The 16,531-nt window shown below is 43.8% G+C and overlaps 5 protein-coding genes and 1 non-coding gene across 7 annotated transcripts; 2 read left to right on the top strand and 4 right to left on the bottom strand.

Moving 5' to 3' along the window:
- Positions 1-86: 86 nt before the first annotated feature.
- LOC149389982 (dihydroorotate dehydrogenase) lies at positions 87-1,123 on the bottom strand. Its single transcript, XM_089622787.1, has 4 exons — positions 1,081-1,123; positions 888-1,033; positions 754-828; positions 87-675 (listed from the first exon to the last, which is right to left on the bottom strand). The coding sequence occupies exons 1-4, from the start codon at positions 1,121-1,123 to the stop codon at positions 514-516; spliced, it is 426 nt and encodes a 141-aa protein (XP_089478913.1). The 3' UTR covers positions 87-513.
- On the bottom strand, positions 208-280 carry TRNAF-GAA (transfer RNA phenylalanine (anticodon GAA)). Its single transcript has one exon. It is a non-coding gene; the product is annotated as a tRNA-Phe (tRNA).
- Positions 1,124-1,214: 91 nt separating the features above from the next.
- Positions 1,215-7,620, top strand: GLB1 (nitrogen regulatory P-II-like protein). Of its 2 annotated transcripts, none has more exons than XM_089623037.1 (8): positions 1,215-1,439; positions 1,530-1,575; positions 1,676-1,703; positions 1,938-2,025; positions 2,105-2,172; positions 7,106-7,175; positions 7,250-7,285; positions 7,375-7,620. In XM_089623037.1, exons 1-8 carry the CDS (start codon positions 1,241-1,243, stop codon positions 7,437-7,439), a joined length of 600 nt encoding a protein of 199 aa, XP_089479163.1. In that variant the 5' UTR covers positions 1,215-1,240; the 3' UTR covers positions 7,440-7,620. The 2 variants fall into 2 exon arrangements, with proteins under 2 accessions (XP_089479163.1, XP_089479162.1); XM_089623036.1 differs by having other exon boundaries at positions 1,506-1,575.
- A 1,877-nt stretch (positions 7,621-9,497) lies between these two features.
- LOC149389980 (uncharacterized) lies at positions 9,498-11,268 on the top strand. The gene is made up of 3 exons (XM_089622785.1): positions 9,498-10,499; positions 10,576-11,071; positions 11,218-11,268. Exons 1-3 carry the CDS (start codon positions 9,586-9,588, stop codon positions 11,266-11,268), a joined length of 1,461 nt encoding a protein of 486 aa, XP_089478911.1. The 5' UTR covers positions 9,498-9,585.
- Positions 11,269-11,525: 257 nt separating this feature from the next.
- Positions 11,526-12,561, bottom strand: LOC149389979 (uncharacterized). The gene is made up of 4 exons (XM_089622784.1): positions 12,444-12,561; positions 11,953-12,351; positions 11,738-11,886; positions 11,526-11,667 (listed from the first exon to the last, which is right to left on the bottom strand). The coding sequence occupies exons 1-4, from the start codon at positions 12,528-12,530 to the stop codon at positions 11,526-11,528; spliced, it is 777 nt and encodes a 258-aa protein (XP_089478910.1). The 5' UTR covers positions 12,531-12,561.
- A 701-nt stretch (positions 12,562-13,262) lies between these two features.
- On the bottom strand, positions 13,263-15,556 carry LOC149389978 (uncharacterized). The gene is made up of 4 exons (XM_089622783.1): positions 15,545-15,556; positions 13,845-14,693; positions 13,493-13,762; positions 13,263-13,385 (listed from the first exon to the last, which is right to left on the bottom strand). The coding sequence occupies exons 1-4, from the start codon at positions 15,554-15,556 to the stop codon at positions 13,263-13,265; spliced, it is 1,254 nt and encodes a 417-aa protein (XP_089478909.1).
- Positions 15,557-16,531: the final 975 nt, after the last annotated feature.

Raw genomic sequence — 16,531 nt, 5'->3', positions numbered from 1 at the left:
AACAAATTCATATATAATATATCAATAAAAACCAAAAAAATTCAAATACATAAATAAATAGTATAGGTTTTAAAAAACACGCCAGTTGAGCGATTTTTAAATTCATGGGCAATTCCCTAGGTACAAACAATCAAGGGCATTGGTTTGGTGACATGAAAATCTGGAAAATCTAAATTTTACCGAGACAAAATAAAAGTCAATTCTTTTTGCGGTGAGCGTGGATCGAACACGCGACCTTCAGATCTTCAGTCTGACGCTCTCCCAACTGAGCTATCCCCGCAGTACATTCCTAGTAAACTTTAATCCAAAAATAACATAAAAACTAAGCATCAAGATGGCATGATAGAGCTAAGAAAAGACACGATGACATTGTCTAGTACCAAATGATAAACCTTTTACCTCAAAAAAAAAAAAAAAAATTATGATATTCCTTTCATCCGTTACTTCCAAATCCAATTACAAGAGAAAATACACAAAGAACAATCATGCAATTCAATGGAGCTGTATACTGTTTCAAGGGAACAAGGTACAAGTGAATCGGGAATCAAGAACAGAGATCTTCTCAGCTTTGGTCACAACTTCCAAAGGCATAGCGCTAAAGCTTCGCGATGGCCCGTAGAAATGTGGGAAACTGCTCGAGTCATCCACCAATTTGTACACTAACCCATCGCCAAGCTACAACCACAACACCACCAGATTTCATGTCAATATAATTTCACTAAAACTCGTTACATGACTAGAGATAAACAGCACCTTCTTCGCATCGATCTGGAGAAGATAAAGCTCGTGTTCGCAATTCTGGAAAAAGTTCTCCAGCGTTGACTTTACCTGAAGAAATTATCACGATTACGAAGCCGAGATCGAAAGAAAGAGAGAAGTTAACTGACCTGATTGAGTTTGCTAAGATGAATAAAACCAGAAAACTTGTCAAATTCTCCACCAAAACTATGGCCATTTCCCTGGAAATCTTCCCACTCTTCGTCCGTACAAATCCTGTACACAAATTCTTCTTCGTCTCCATCACCCAATTTTTCTTAATTTCCACAAACCGTCATTTGATCTGTTTTTCACGTGTTTTGCGCTTTGCTAGGTCAGGCGACACGTCAGCATTTTCTAAGTACATGTCGTTTTGTTTATCGGGCCTTAGTATGTGAGAAAGAAAGCCCAATAATATTTTGTTTGCTTCTACTTATTGTTCTCTCGTTTCTGTTCTCACTCGGACACACAAGCACTCGTAACAATGCTGGCCATGGCTTTGAACGTGACACCGAGAACAGACAGTCTCTGCGCTTTTAGTTCCAGTATCGTCAAATTAAAAATTCCATGGATTCACTGCCCTTCCGTGGCCATTTTTTCCAAGCAACGGAATCGCAATCTTACTCTCGCGAATCCCTCAAATGCCTACACTGTTCCAACTATCAGAGCTCAGGCCTCTCTAGGTTTTGCCTATTTCCGAATTTCCTTCTTTCCTGAGCTTTTTTCATCACATTCAATTCATCATATAGGTATATTGCTTTGCTCGCTTGTAGATTATATTCCAGATTCCAAGTTTTACAAAATCGAAGCCATTCTCAGGTCAACTTCCTATTTATAATTTATTTATTAGTGCATGTTAAGGAAATGTAGACATGAATGAGATCTTTTTTCTGACTTCGATTCAATCTGTACATAACAGGCCATGGAGAATCCAAAATGTTTCTTCTGTAAGTATTTGCAACCAAGTATTCCCTTTCGTAACCCATTTTTTTATTACATATATCAGCTTCATTCCAGTTGGTTTAATTAATGATATTGAAGTTTTGATTCATGGGAAGTGAAGTGTTATAAAAACTAGGCTCTTTTGAACACCACAGCAATTAAATTCATGTGCAATTGAAAAGAGGTATGTATTATATTTTGAACTAATCCTAGGGCCATGTTTGTTTACAAACACGAAGGCGCTGCTGAAAATCGGTATCAGAGGCGTTACGGTGTATGAAGTAAGAGGGTTTGGTGCGCAAGGAGGCTCGACGGAGAGGCACGGTGGTATGTTCAAAATCTCTCTCTCTCTCTCTCTCTCTCTCTCTCTCTGTATATCCCACTTTCTATGCATATTCATGTTCAGGCTCCGAGTTCTCAGAAGACAATTTTGTTGCCAAAGTCAAAATGGAGATTGTGGTGAGCAAAGATCAGGTAAGATACGAACGAACAAAGAGTTTTCTTTCTCATGGAAAATCAATGTTGTTGCAGAACCTGAGAAGAGAAAATATATACACGTAACAGTGATAATATGTAGAACAACAAATAGCTTTGGTGCAGTGAAAACGTACTGCTTTTCTGAGATTTTTCATTGCTATTTATAATGAGTACAAACATAACATAACTGAAGAAAAACATGGCTTTAGTGGCTACAATTTCGGCCACGATCAGACAATTAATTTTGCCTCAGTCCTCCACTAGCCTAACAGACTTTCCTAAAGACCAGGACTTTATTTAAAATAAATAAATATAAAACTAAAGCAATCCACGTGTACGAGATTAACTAACAAATCACCCCCTTAAGCTCGCTACACCGTGTTAATCTGCTTGACCCCGAGCTTTTGACGCATCTCGATGAACTTATTCCGCGCTAATGCCTTCGTCAGAATGTCTGCTAGTTGCCCACCAGTTCCCACATGATCAATGTTCATCTTTCCAGTCTCGATGCACTCTCGGATATAATGGAATTTGGTGTCGATGTGTTTGCTCATCTCATGATGCACCAGGTTCTTGCAGAGAGCAATAGCCGACTTGTAATCCACCAGCAAATTAAACTTCAGTTCTTCTCGCCCGACTAGCTCGCCGATGAGACGGCCGAGCCAAACGCCTTGGCACGCCGCGGTCGCCGCTGCGACGTACTCTGCCTCGCAGGAAGATAGAGCAACGATCTTCTGCTTCTGCGAGGTCCATGACACGATGCTGCTCCCGACGAAGAAAGCTATCCCGGAAGTGCTCTTTCGGTCGTCGACATCGCCGGCGAGGTCACTATCGCTGTAGCCGATCAAAACAGCTTCTCCTCCTCCCGACTTGTAACAACACCCATAGCTCAGCGTACCTTGTATGTACCTGAGTATTTGCTTGATCGCAGCCCAATGTTGCGTACTTGGCGCCTCCATGTATCGGCTGGCAATGCCCACCGCGTGAGCAATATCTGGCCATGTGTTGACCAGGTAGCGGAGGCTGCCGATCACGCTCCGGTACTTTGTTGTGTCCACAGTCGCGCTCCCGTCTTGTTTGCTTAAACGAAGTCGATTCTCCATCGGCGTGTGACATGGGTTGCAGCCACTCATGCCGGCATGTTCCAAGATCTTTGCCGCGTACGCTCCCTGGCACACCGTGATTTCTCCATCTCCTTGACACACCTCGATCCCCAAGTAATAACTAAGGAGACCGAGGTCGCTCATCTTGAACATTTGCTGCATCTGTGCTTTGAACTTGACGATGTCTTGAACACTTGTGCTCGTAATGATTAAATCGTCCTCATAAACACCCAGAAGCAAAAAAGAATGAGAATCACCTCTTTGATAAACGGCGTGCTCGAGCGGACATCTTGTGAACCCGAGAGAGGCAAGGGAGGCGTCCAACTTCGAGTTCCACGCACGCGGCGCTTGTCGGAGCCCGTACAATGCCTTGCGTAGCCTGAGAACCTTGCGATCGTTGTCAGTGTCGATGAAGCCCGGTGGTTGTTGAACGTAGACCTCCTCCGCGAGATCGCCGTTCAAGAACGCTGACTTCACGTCCATGTGGTGCACTTGCCACTTGCCGTGCACTGCGAGAGCGAGTAGCAAGCGCACCGTCTCCATCCTCGCCACTGGAGCGAAAACTTCCTCGAAGTCCACCCCCTGGCGCTGCGCGTACCCTTTGGCAACCAGTCTGGCCTTGTGCTTCACGATGTTTCCGGCGGGGTCCTTTTTTACTTTGAACACCCACTTGAGCCCGATGGCGCGGTGGCCCGTTGGAAGTGACGCGAGCTCCCATGTCTTGTTGTCGATGATAGACTTCATCTCGTCCTCCATGGCATTCCTCCAAGATGGATCGGCAAGCGCGTCTCCCACACTCGTCGGCTCTTCAACGGCTAAGTAACAAAGGCCGCTCTCTTCGACGTCGGGGACCTCAGTGGTGGCATCATACAAGTCATTGACGAGCCGGTAGCGTCGAGGCTCGGAGTCGGTGTCGCGGGCGCCATCGTGCGTGGGCGGCGTGGCCCACTGGGTTTGCATCTGCATAGGCATACGTGTTCGTGGCTCGGCTTCCGGCGTGACGGGCTCGGAGGTTGGTGTGGATGGTGGAGAAGTTGTCGCTGAGCTGGTCTTCGTGGTATAGATCATGGTGAACGTGGCCGGGGCTGATGTTGTCTCTGCTCCGCCCGATGTCTCCCAGCTCCAAGTGCGGCGTTCTTCGAAGGTGACCTCTCTTGTCACGTACAACCGCTTCTCTACCGGATCATACACTCGGTAAGCCTTCGCGCCCTCCTCGTAGCCCACGAACACCCCCGGCGTCGAGCGATCTGCAAGCTTGTGCAAGCCTGGCCCGAGGTTCTTGACGTGTGCAACGCATCCGAAAGTTCGCAGATGGTGCACGCTCGGCTTCCTTTTGTGCCACGCCTCGTAAGGCGTCATGCCGTGAACACTCCTTGTTGGTGCGCGATTTAGGATGTATACGGCGGTCTTCACTGCTTCTCCCCAGAACATCCCCGGCACAGCCATTGCCTTCATGAGACAGCGCGCCATCTCGACCACCGTCTGGTTGCGCCTCTCCACAACGCCATTTTGCTGCGGCGAGTAAGGCGCTGTGGTGTTGTGCTTGATTCCATTCTCCTCGCAGAACTCTACGAATTCACCGAAGTTGAACTCGCCGCCGCGGTCGGAGCGGAACGCGAGCAATTTGCATTTCCGCTCTGCCTCGGCTACCGCCTTGATCTTCTTGAAGTAACGAAACGCCTCGTCCTTTGTCAAGAGCATCTCGAGCCACATAAATCGACTAAAGTCATCGACTATGAGTAAGAAATACCTCTTGCCTCCCACGGTGGTCGGTGTGATCGGGCCGCATAGATCGATGTGCTGCTTCCCGAGTGCACATCCATCACAGAATTCCTCCACGTGCTCGATGTTGGGAATGCCTCGTGCCATCTCTTTGTGTGAGAGGGTTTGTAGAGCGCGAAAGTGTAGATGCCCGAAGCGGGCGTGCCACAGCCAAGCGACGTCGTCCTTCTGAGCCAGCAAACTCACCGGCACCGCAAGGCTCAAATTCAGCGTGTAGAGTCGGTTGCGGGCGCGTGAAACTCGAGCGAGCACCTTACGTGCACGATCAAGGATGCAGAGTACCCCTCCTTCGATGACGATCTTGCAGCCATTCTCGTCAAGCTGCCCGAGCGAAATGATGTTGCTCCGCAAGCTTGGGATGTAGTACACGTCGGAGAGGACGCGGTGTTCGCCGGTGAGGCACTGGAACATGATTGTGCCTCTGCCGTGTATGGTCACCACCGAGTTGTCGCCGAAACGCACTTTGCCATGTACTGTCTTGTCGAGGACCGTGAACGCTTTCTCGTCGCCGGTCATGTGACTACTCGCGCCGGTGTCGAGATACCACACGCCATCGGCCGCATTCACGGGCACCACCTTCTCCTCGTTCAAGTACACCGCCTCGGACTCGTCGTCGGCAGCCTTTTTGAGCGCACAGATCTGCGTCATGAGGAGAGCTGGTTCCTCGTCTTCTCCCGACTCGGCGTGCGCGAGGTTGGCTTGTAGTTGCTGCTCTCGATCGCGCTTCGCCTTGGACACTCCTTAGCCCAATGTCCGGCTTTGCCGCAATAGCGACAATTTCCCTTCTTGCGTTCGCCGTTGCCGCCGCCGCCGCTCGATGAAGACTTTGCCTTGTCCCAACCGGACGACCTTGTTTTTGCCGGAGCCTTGCCCTTCTTGTCGCTGCCTCCGGAGGAGCCTTGCCCACTCTCGCGTTGTCGCTGTCGGGCTTGCCATTCTTCCTCCGTGAGGAGTAGGCAGCTGCTGGAAGGTGGGGGGTCGTTGAGTTCGCCGCTCTCCTCCACGACTAGGAGCCGACCCGTGAGCTCTTCGATGGATAAAGTCTTGAGATCCACAAGTGACTCGATCGCCATGGCCATCTGTTTGTATGCACGTGGCACGCTCCGAAGGAATTTGAGCACTGCCTTGTGCTCGGTCACCGGATCGCCCAACACCTCGAGGTTGTTGACGATCGCCATGAGCCGAATGCCGAAAGACTCCAACCCTCTCCGTCCTTGAATGCGAGGTTCTCGAACTCCGTCCAGCGTGTTTGCGCCTTGGCCTCCTGGACACGCTCGACACTGACCCGCATGATTTTGAGCGTGTCCCAAGCCTCCTTTGCCGTGTCTTTAGCGCCGAGGGTTCGGATCAGCTCTGGCGGTACTGCCCGGAGCAGCACCGACATGGCTCGCCGGTCTTCACGGAGATCACCGGGGCCATCTTCGACGACATCCCACAAGCCTTGCGCTTGTAGCTGCACCTTCATGAGGATCGCCCAGTCCGCGTAGTTGGTCCGCGTGAGGGCCGGAAAGTGCGTTGCACCGTCGCTCTCCCTGACGACTCGCTCCACGATGCGCAGTTCGCCGCTGCCACCGCTGCTCAGCCGTGCCTTTGGCGGAGATGAAATCGCCGCCTTGCTGTTGCTGCCTTCTTCTCCTTGTCCTGCCATTTCCGAAACGGATCGAACACCGAACAGCTACAGAGTCTTGGATCGAACACCAAATGCTCTGATACCACTTGTTGTTGCAGAACCTGAGAAGAGAAAATATATACACGTAACAGTGATAATACGTAGAACAACAAATAGCTTTGGTGCAGTGAAAACGTACTGCTTTTATGAGATTTTTCATTGCTATTTATAATGAGTACAAACATAACATAACTGTATAAAAACATGGCTTTAGTGGCTACAATTTCGGCCACGATCACACAATTAATTTTGCCTCAGTCCTCCACTAGCCTAACAGACTTTCCTAAAGACCATGACTTTATTTAAAATAAATAAATATAAAACTAAAGCAATCCACGTGTACGAGATTAACTAACAATTGATTAAGTTTTTCCAGGTCGAAGCAGTGATAGAGAAGATCATTGAGGAGGGACAGACTGGGGAGATTGGTGATGGAAAAATATTTTGTAATAATTCAATATCCATTTTTTCTGTTTACTTTACATAATAAAATTTTAGTAACGACGTTGCATTCGTGCAGTGGTGCCCGTGGCTGATGTTATCAGAGTTCGCACAGGTTATTATTACTTTTACTCTTGTTTCTTTTTTTTTTTTTTGTTCAATCGCGATGATGGAAAATTGTGATGATGATTGGACGTTTCACAGGCGAGCGTGGAGAGAAAGCAGAGAGGATGACCGGCGGGCGATCCGATATTCACTCTGCTTCATAGATCCAATGATATCCAATGCTTGTTTGTTAGCTTTCACTTTAATTCTCAAATAGGTCCAAGGCATGCTTGTATTCTATGTATGTACTTTCTTTGTGTGTACTGAGATAGAGCTCTTCTTGACCAAGACATTATTTAATTGGACAAACTATATTATATTATATTAAAGTAGAGAATAAAATCATAGATCAAGGCTTATCACAACCTAGCTACAGAAGGTAGAGGGGTAGAGGTGAAAATGGCGGAAGAGGGAATTCGGGAATTCGAGAGAAGATGGAAAATAATTCGAAATTTCATTTAGGAAAAATGGTGAAGACAGGCTATTTAACATAGTCTACCGTTTAAAAAAAAACGACCGATCAGACTTGACACATCAGCAACTAAAAAGCAAAGAGAAATTTCATTTTCTAGACCTCGAAGTTATGAAAATATCTCAGTTAGACTCACTAGTTCATAAATATCTAAAATTAGACTTTTGTACCAATTTCGGACAAAAATACCCTTTCAAGGTAATATAACCATCTTCACTTCATTCTATACTTCTTTTCATCTCTCATCCTCTCTCATTTCCTCTCGTTTCATCATTTTTGAGTATCCACTTCAATCAATCTCGTCGAAATGGGTTAGTATGCTCATTCATTCATCTTTTATAGTTATGTTTATATAGTTTGTGTAGAAAAAAAGAAGTTAGTAGATTTAGGTCAAATATCCGGGAATTTAACGTTATTTCCGATGAAATCCGATAATTTAGGATGAAATTTAAGTACGATTTCCGATGAAATTTAAGATAAAATTCGGACCGGATCTGGCAAGATCCGACCGGATCTGGCAAGATCCGACCAGATCTGGCATGGTCAGGATCCGACCGGATCTGGCAGGATCCGACCGGATCCGACCGGATCTGGCAGGATCCGACCGGATCTGGCAAACTGCCAGAATCCGACCGGATCTGGCAGGATCCGACCGGATCTGGCCGGATCCGACCGGATCTGGCCGGATCCGACCGGATCTGGCCGGATCCGACCGGATCTGGCCGGATCCGACCGGATCTGGCCGGATCCGATAGTGTATGTAGAAAAAATACAAAAAAACTTTTGTTTTTTTTTTTTATTTAATGTATTTTATGTTATATTTGTTGCAGTTTTGTTGATGGTTAACGGCACATGGGAGAGAAATGGACACTTATACGTGTTCAAAAATGCAAGAACATTTCCGCTTGAAGTTTCGAAAGAGACGACATACACGGGGTTAGTCGACAAGGTGTACAATAGAGTCGATATAGACAGATCAAAGTATGACTTAAAGTTAGAAGTTCCATATGAAGCGGGTAATATGCCGATTGAACCTGCTTTGTTGAAGGACGATATTGATGTTAAGTACTACACGAAGTGCAAAAGTCGTAGAAAATATGCACTTTGTGTAACTTTGATATCGAAAGAAATCACAGCGTTCAGTGCAAACAAAGTAGATAAAGGAAAAAATGTGATCAATGAAGAGTTGCCTCGTGTTGAACTCAACAAGAGACGAAAGAATTTGATAATCACCGATCGAGATGATGAAGTATACGTGCATGATAGACATAATTATCACAACAACGAGGAAGAAGATGATGAAGAACAAAATAACAAAGTTGACGAAGATAAAAGTGACAAGGGAGAAGATGGACTCAACAGTGACAAAGAAACAGAATTCGAAGAGTTTGTAAATCATGAAGAATATAAAGATTTTGTTAAACATTTTGCAGTACCATCAGGACACGGGGAACAATCAAAACAAGGTGAACCGTCACGTGACCCTCGTAAAGATGTTTCACAAACGGATTTCGTGCGTTATTCATGGGAAGCCCCTGACTTCACAGCGGCTGATGTTGTCAAAGAAGAACGTAATGAAGGTCCAACTCTATTGTCACATTCTTCCACAGGTAATAAAAACAATGATATCTACTTATATATGGAAAATGTTATGTTATATATTTTATAACCATTGATTACATGCAATAGGTAGCATAGAAGATATATACCTTGGGAAAGAGTTTGAGTCAAAGAAACAGATGAAGCAACAGATTCATGTTTTTGCTCTAAAAAATAATTTTGAGTTTAGAGTGAAATCGTCTTCGAAAAAGAGATGGTATGTCATATGCAAAAATGAGATGTGCACTTGGAAGCTGAGGGGTGTTGTGCAGTGGTCTGACATGTGGCAGATAACGTCGTATGAGAGTAGACATTCTTGCGCGCGTGTGGTTCGAACAGAAGGTCATAGAGGAGCTGCACCTTGGGTTATTGGGCACGTCTTCAAAGATAAGTACAACATTAGCTCTATGGCTGAATATTCAGCGCATAACGTAAGAGAGGAAGTCAAGACAAGATGGGGTGTTGGCATATCGTACTTGAAAGCGTGGAGAACAAGGGAGAAAGCAATTTCTTACGTAAGAGGTACGCCAGAAGAATCTTATCAGAAGTTACCATCTTGGTTATACATGTTGGAGCAGAAGAATCCAGGGACTCTTACGGCGTTTGTGAAAGATGGCGATAGATTCAAATACGCGTTCTTTTCTATTGGGGCGTGTCGTAGAGGGTTCAAGTCTTGTCGACCCGTCATATCATTAGACGGTGCATTTTTGAAGACAAAATACGGTGGACAGTTGCTATGCGCAATTGCGATGGATGCTAATTCTCAGTTGTATCCACTTGCATTCGGGGTAGTAGATAGCGAGTGTCACGCTTCGTGGATTTGGTTTTTGAGAAAGTTGAGAGAAGCTATCGGTGAAGACGTTGAAGAGTTGGTGTTCATATCCGATCGACATGTTAGCATCATACATGGCGTCGAAGTGGTGTTTCCCGGTATCCCTCATGGAGCATGCTTCCATCATCTCAAACTAAATGTCCAACACAAATTCAAGACTGATCATTGTGGAATTGAACTGTATGATGCCGCTTATGCCTTCAATAAGCGGGCTTTCGAAGCTCATTTTCAGCAGTTGAGGAGAAAAGATGTCGAGATGGCTAAGTATCTCGAGGAAGTCGGTTTTGATCGGTGGGCAAGAGCATTTTTTCCTGGAAAACGGTAAGACTAAAACTTTTCCCTTTATCATTACAAGTGTTTTAACCAGAACGTCGCTAATATGTAACTGTTTCTATAGGTATGATATAATGACAAGCAATAATGCAGAAAGCTTCAACAATAAGACGAGGAATGCTAGAACGTTTCCCATCACCACTTTGCTTGAGTTCATTAGATTCACACTTCAAACATGGTTTTTTAATCGAGAAGAAATTGCTAGAAAATGTGATACAAGACTGTCCCCGAAGTTTCAAGATAATCTCGAACATCTGAACGGCAAAGCACAATACGTGAATACCTACGGACTCGGGATGTTTGAATGTAATGTTAGAGACGAGAGAGGTGACTTTGATGTGCATTTGATGAATAACACATGCACTTGTGGACTACCACAACTACTTGGAATCCCGTGCGAGCATGCCATCGCATCCGCACAACACAGGAGTGTGGACATTTATTCGTTGTGCAGTCCTTTCTATTCGAAAGAGATATGGATTGAGATGTACAAGGAGTCTATATATCCTGTTGGGAATGAAGAACAGTGGAACGTTCCGGATGACATAAAAAACATGAAGGTGTTGGCACCAGTTGAAAAGAAACAAGCCGGTCGGCCGAAGAAAAGTAAACAAGGAAGGCGAAGAGTCAATCGATACCCATCTCAAGGAGAAAAAGTTGTTATCCATCGGAAATGTGGTAAATGTGGTGGTATGGGACATAATAGGAAGACATGCACATGGAGAGAGTGAAAACTTGTTTATTTTCATTAAGTTGATCATTATATTTTTTTTTTAAACTTATTTTGTTGAAAAATTGACGTTTAATTTTGAGTTGAACATGTTTGTGGTTATGTTTATGTTTATGTTTATATTTTTATTTATTACTTTAAAATAATTAAATATAAATTTAATGACATGAAACTATAACATAAAATGAAACTAAATATATCCAATATATTTAATGTCATCAAAGTAGAAATATCAAAAATATTTAATGAAATAAAAATAGAGATATCCTATTAATTAATAAATATCATCGCTCTTCTAATTGGAAAAATAGGTCCGTAGACCATTTCTTCCTGAACGTCTTCATGTTCTCGCTTCGTAGTGTATCAAAACTGGCGTTGACAAGGATATGCTCCATGTATTTGATTGCGAACATCCCACAATCACCACTGAAAGACAAAATAAAAAATGTTATACACAATAACTCTTAAATAAAACTTCATAATTTTTTTTACATACCTTGTCACACATTGTGGGATGGTATCGTCAACTACCCATCCGAACGGTGGAAGTCGAATTTCCCCGCCATCTAGCTCTCGCTCCGCCTTCGGATGCTCGTTGAATAATCTCGACATTGCCATAACCTTCGATATCGCTTGACACCAATCCTACGTTAACATGAGAATGTAAGAAAATAAATATATGATTTACTATAAATTTTAAAGTTTACTAACATCCATCATCGTTCTGAAGTTGTTGGCATGTTCTCTCATCTTCACAATATCATTTTGGCAGTCCAAGACGGTTATGGTCAGCTCTTTGAGGTCGACTCGGAACGTGAACCAATGCATCTGTTTGAAGTTCACGACGAACAAAATCTCCACGGCACAATTCCACGGCAAGACTTGAGAGTTCCTGTATCCAGTCATAGGATCAAACACGAGTCGTTGATCCCAGTCTACGATCTCCGCCTCATTGCCTGTTTCGTCGGCAATCTTCTTGAACTCTTGTTCTTTCGTATAACGCCCATATACATGTTGGACCCATTGGGTATCCATGATGCAGACGTCTTGACGATACCCGTCATATTGTCGTTGGCGTCTCCGTAGCATATGTATAATAGCATCAATATGCTGTCAACGTATTTGGATTAACAAATATATTTAAGTCATAATATTAACTTTTAGATGAAAAAACATATTAAACGTAAAGTAGTTATACATACCGTGTCGTCTAGCCATTTTCCGTTCTCGAGAAGGAGCTTGAAAAAATTTTCTTCCACGCTAGCGATCTTCACATAAATCCTCGGCATAAAATGACCATCAAGTTTTCGCGTTTTACTCCACTTCACGACGGCTTCCCAATCTTTAAGTATTGGCTCCTTCAATGGTTTGAACGGAGACACCCGCTTATTTGTTCCATACTTCGGCCGCGTCGGATCCGTGAAATCGGCGGAGAAAGTATCTTTTCGAATACGCTTTTGAGATGGTGTTCGTACCTTCTCTTTCGCCTTCTTCTGTGCTAGGGTGGACAACGGGAGCGTCTTATCTGATGCATCGTTCCGCCGGAGACGTTTTTTACTAGGTGAAACCGGCTTCCTCGTCGTACACGAGGGATGCGAAGACGACGGCTGTGACGCCGCATGTGAACGAGGACTAGGAGGGGCAGGAGGACTAGGAGGGGCCGGAGGATTAGGAGGGGCCGGAGGACTAGGTTGAGGTGGACGAGGTTTACATGCTTGTGTAGTTGGTAACGGCCCGGGACATAAACCCGTCACGTCCGAGAAAATGTAGTTTATCTTCTCGAACATGTCAAGCTGTAAGTTGATGACACAAAATACTGAATAAGAAACTAAATTTTTATAGAAATGACTAATTTATTTAAAAAATAAAAAAAACTAACCTGAGATCGCCTCATTCTCTCTAGCCTCCGACCGTTTGTACTTAGAGCCCTCAAGACGGTTGCCTGAGATCGTACCAACTGACTCTGAGATTTTCGAAGTTCATTATTAGATTTTAGAAGTTGATTCTGAGTCTCGATCATATTATTCCACATATCCTCCGTCAAAGACCACATAGGGAGATGATCGGGACGAGCCGGACGATCGGGACGAGCGGGACGATCGGGACGAGTGGGATGATCGGGACGACTGGGATGATCGGGACGACTGAGAGGTGCGCGAAGTGTGGGCTGAAATGATTGAAACTAATAACTACTTCACATGATTGAAACTAATAACTACTCTAAAACTAGTAATTACTAAATAGAATTTACCTGACGAGGTTCTCGCGGTGTATCTGAAACATGATCATCATCATCGTCTTCATCACTCCACAAGTTCTCCTCTTCGTCCTTTTCCGATTCTCTGAGTCCGTCGGCTTCTTTCGCGATTGATTGTACTAAATCAATCTCTTCCTCGATATTACGTGGCTCAACCACGTTTTCGTCTTCAGTCGGATAGAGCGATTGACTGAGTTGCGTTTCTAGTTGCTGAAAGAACTCACGCTCACCGGTCCTTGGTCTCAACATCTGAAGAACACCGAGCTACAAGAGGAAAAAAAATGTAAGTACTTAACATCTAGATAAGTGTATAAATTATGTATAAAAGATATAAATTATAAATTACCGTTTTTTTAAGGAAAACCTTCTCGACGTCCTTGCGTGTCACCACTCGAACGCTTGACCACGAAAGCATCCTCGGTACTCGAACACCGATATTATTCCCGAACTGCTGACCAATCTCCGGAATAGCCTCGAACGCCCAATATTGCACGGCGTGCAAATTCCCCGGTAAGGAATACTTTGCCTCCTTCTGAAGAATGTTCTCGTTGGCGGATTTGTCCTTTTGTTTTAGACAGTAGCGTTTCATGTCCACAGAGAGGGCGGAGAACGTCTCTGTCCACGTGATGTTCCCCCACGGCAGAGAATAGAAGAATGGCAAGTCCTCAACCATGTAGAGATACTTGTCGTTAATGACTCGGTTGTGTTCTACTCCGAGGAGATATCCAATGACAAACACGCACAATCCAAGCTTGTACGCGTCCTCCGGATCTTGACATGTCTTGAACGCGTTCGTCAAGACTTCGAACTTGGCGTTTCGCACGCCGTTTAAGTGATCGGTCACGAGCCTATTACTTCTTCGCTCGTTCTGCTCCTCCGCCGTCGGACCGTCTTCCATACTGAATCCGGTGATCAACGCGTATTCGAGTTTACCGAATCTCACGCGTTTATTTCCGATACCGAAGTGAATCTCACCCCTTTTCGTGGACTCCACCTTTCGAAGAAGCAGAGAGTGTAAGAGTACTGAAGAGAAATTTAACATCGTCGCCTCAAAGAATTGAGCGAACGGAGTCTCTGCTATCCTTGGAAGTAGATCCAGAGCTGTGAATTTTTCTTTCACAAGCTTCAACATTCCCGAACCACTATACGTGATTCGACCCGGAAAATTACTCTCACATAGCAACGTCAAATTCTCCTAAAACACGAGTTATAACAAGTTTAATCACTAATATATTATAAAAACAAAACAAATATCATTCAAAACACAACTAAAATTAAATATGATTCAAAACACAACTAAAAACACAATTAAATATCATTCAAAACACAACTAATACAACTAAATATCATTCAAAACAATCCAACAAAAAACATAACTAAAATATGAAAACAAATATCATTCAAAACACAACTAAAATTAGATATGATTCAAAACACAACTAAAAACACAATTAAATATCATTCAAAACACATCTAATACAACTAAATATCATTCAAAACAATCCAACAAAAAACATAACTACATTCTCTAAAGATTTAAAAAAAAAAAAAAAACATTTCAAACCGACGGGACCCAATCCCATCGGAGACGGTCGGATCCCGTCGGATCCCATCGGATTCGGTCGGATCCCGACCGAATCTGATGGGATCCGACGGGATCCATCAAAAATTTAAAAAAAAAAAAATTCCAGCTACCCTAACCATTTTCATCGGATCCCGTCGGATCCCATCGGATTCGGTCGGATCCCGACCGAATCTGATGGGATCCGACGGGATCCATCAAAATTTTAAAAAAAAAAAAATCCAGCAGCCCCTAACCATTTTCATCGGATCCCGTCGGATCCCATCGGATTCGGTCGGATCCCGACCGATTCCGATGGGATCCGACGGGATCCATCAACATTTAAAAAAAAAAAAAATTTCCAGCAACATGAAAACCATGAAAAAACCATGAAAACCATGAAAAAACCATGAAAAAACCACACTAATCTTATTTATTATCTATGCTACACTAAACAACCATGAAAAAACCTTTAAAAAACATACCTTTTTAACCATTTTGGAGAGTATTGGTCGGGTCGGGTAGTGGGCGTCGGAGGTGATGACGTCGGCGTCGGAGGTGGTGAGGTCGGCGTCGGAAGTGGGCGTCGGAGGTGAGAGAAGTGAGAGAAAGTGAGTGAAGTGAGAGAAAGTGAGTGAAGTGAGAAGAGAAATGAGAGAGATATGGGGTTTATGAGGGTTTATTTTGAATGTGAGAGAAAAAGTGAAGTGAGAGTGAAGTGAGAAGATGAAGGAGAAAAAGTGAGAAGAGATATGAGGTTTATTTTGAATTGAGGGTATTTTTGTCCAAAATTGGTACAAAAGTCCAATTTTGGATATTTTTTAATTAACGGGTCTAATGAAGATATTTCCATCACTTTTAGGTCTAGAAAATGAAATTTCTCAAAGCAAATGTGTTTTTACTTTTGTTTACTTTATCAATAGAACATCAACACCTCTGCTAGATAATAGAACTCCTTCTGAATTATTATATAGATCAGTTATTGACTATTCTTTTACGAGAGTGTTTGGGTGTTTAGTTTTTCCTTCAACCTAAGATCATAGAACTCAATTTGAACCTAAAGAAAGAGTGAAAAAGTACGCCAATAGAAACAAAACGCGTGCATACACTTAACACATCAGCAACTAAACGAGATGCGTCTTCTTCTTCCTCAATACTCCCCCTCAAGCAATACTGAATAAATCCTTGAGGTAGAGCTTGCATAAATCCAATCTTAATCATGGCGCCAGCAAAGGCTTCGTAAACATATATGCAAGTTGATGATGACTCCGAAGAGGCAATGGCTTGATAGTCCCTACATTCAAGTGCTTTTGAACAAAATGCAAATCAATCTCCAAATGCTTTGTGCGCTCCTGAAACAAAGAATTTGAAACAATGTGAACTGCCACCTTATTGTCACAAAAGAGCATTGTGGAAGAAGAAGACTCAATCTTGAAATCTCGAAGAAGCTGATGGAGCCAAATGATCTCCCT

Source organism: Urtica dioica, chromosome 8, assembly GCF_054948205.1.
Source record: "Urtica dioica subsp. dioica isolate 48M chromosome 8, U.dioica_male_clone48M_v1_H2, whole genome shotgun sequence".
In the NCBI taxonomy this organism is placed as follows: domain Eukaryota; kingdom Viridiplantae; phylum Streptophyta; class Magnoliopsida; order Rosales; family Urticaceae; genus Urtica; species Urtica dioica.
This window is presented reverse-complemented; position numbering and strand designations above follow the sequence as displayed.

Bases quoted from the DNA above. Each gene is read 5' to 3' on its own strand.
- LOC149389980 (XM_089622785.1), top strand. From the start codon at position 9,586: ATGTGCACTTGGAAGCTGAGGGGTGTTGTGCAGTGGTCTGACATGTGG. The intron at 10,500-10,575 runs GTAAGACTAAAA...CTGTTTCTATAG, and splicing joins GCATTTTTTCCTGGAAAACG to GTATGATATAATGACAAGCA. The intron at 11,072-11,217 runs GTGTTGGCACCA...GGGACATAATAG, and splicing joins ATGACATAAAAAACATGAAG to GAAGACATGCACATGGAGAG.
- LOC149389979 (XM_089622784.1), bottom strand. From the start codon at position 12,530: ATGCCGAGGATTTATGTGAAGATCGCTAGCGTGGAAGAAAATTTTTTC. The intron at 12,352-12,443 runs GTATGTATAACT...ATACGTTGACAG, and splicing joins GAAAATGGCTAGACGACACG to CATATTGATGCTATTATACA. The intron at 11,887-11,952 runs GTTAGTAAACTT...ATGTTAACGTAG, and splicing joins ACTTCAGAACGATGATGGAT to GATTGGTGTCAAGCGATATC.
- LOC149389978 (XM_089622783.1), bottom strand. The intron at 13,763-13,844 runs GTAATTTATAAT...TTCCTCTTGTAG, and splicing joins AGGTTTTCCTTAAAAAAACG to CTCGGTGTTCTTCAGATGTT. The intron at 13,386-13,492 runs GTAAATTCTATT...CGCACCTCTCAG, and splicing joins CACCGCGAGAACCTCGTCAG to TCGTCCCGATCATCCCAGTC.
- GLB1 (XM_089623036.1), top strand. From the start codon at position 1,241: ATGCTGGCCATGGCTTTGAACGTGACACCGAGAACAGACAGTCTCTGC. The intron at 1,704-1,937 runs GTAAGTATTTGC...ACAAACACGAAG, and splicing joins GAATCCAAAATGTTTCTTCT to GCGCTGCTGAAAATCGGTAT. The intron at 7,176-7,249 runs GTAATAATTCAA...GCATTCGTGCAG, and splicing joins TGGTGATGGAAAAATATTTT to TGGTGCCCGTGGCTGATGTT.
- LOC149389982 (XM_089622787.1), bottom strand. From the start codon at position 1,123: ATGTACTTAGAAAATGCTGACGTGTCGCCTGACCTAGCAAAGC. The intron at 1,034-1,080 runs GCAAAACACGTG...GTGGAAATTAAG, and splicing joins GTCGCCTGACCTAGCAAAGC to AAAAATTGGGTGATGGAGAC. The intron at 829-887 runs GTCAGTTAACTT...TAATTTCTTCAG, and splicing joins ATCTTAGCAAACTCAATCAG to GTAAAGTCAACGCTGGAGAA.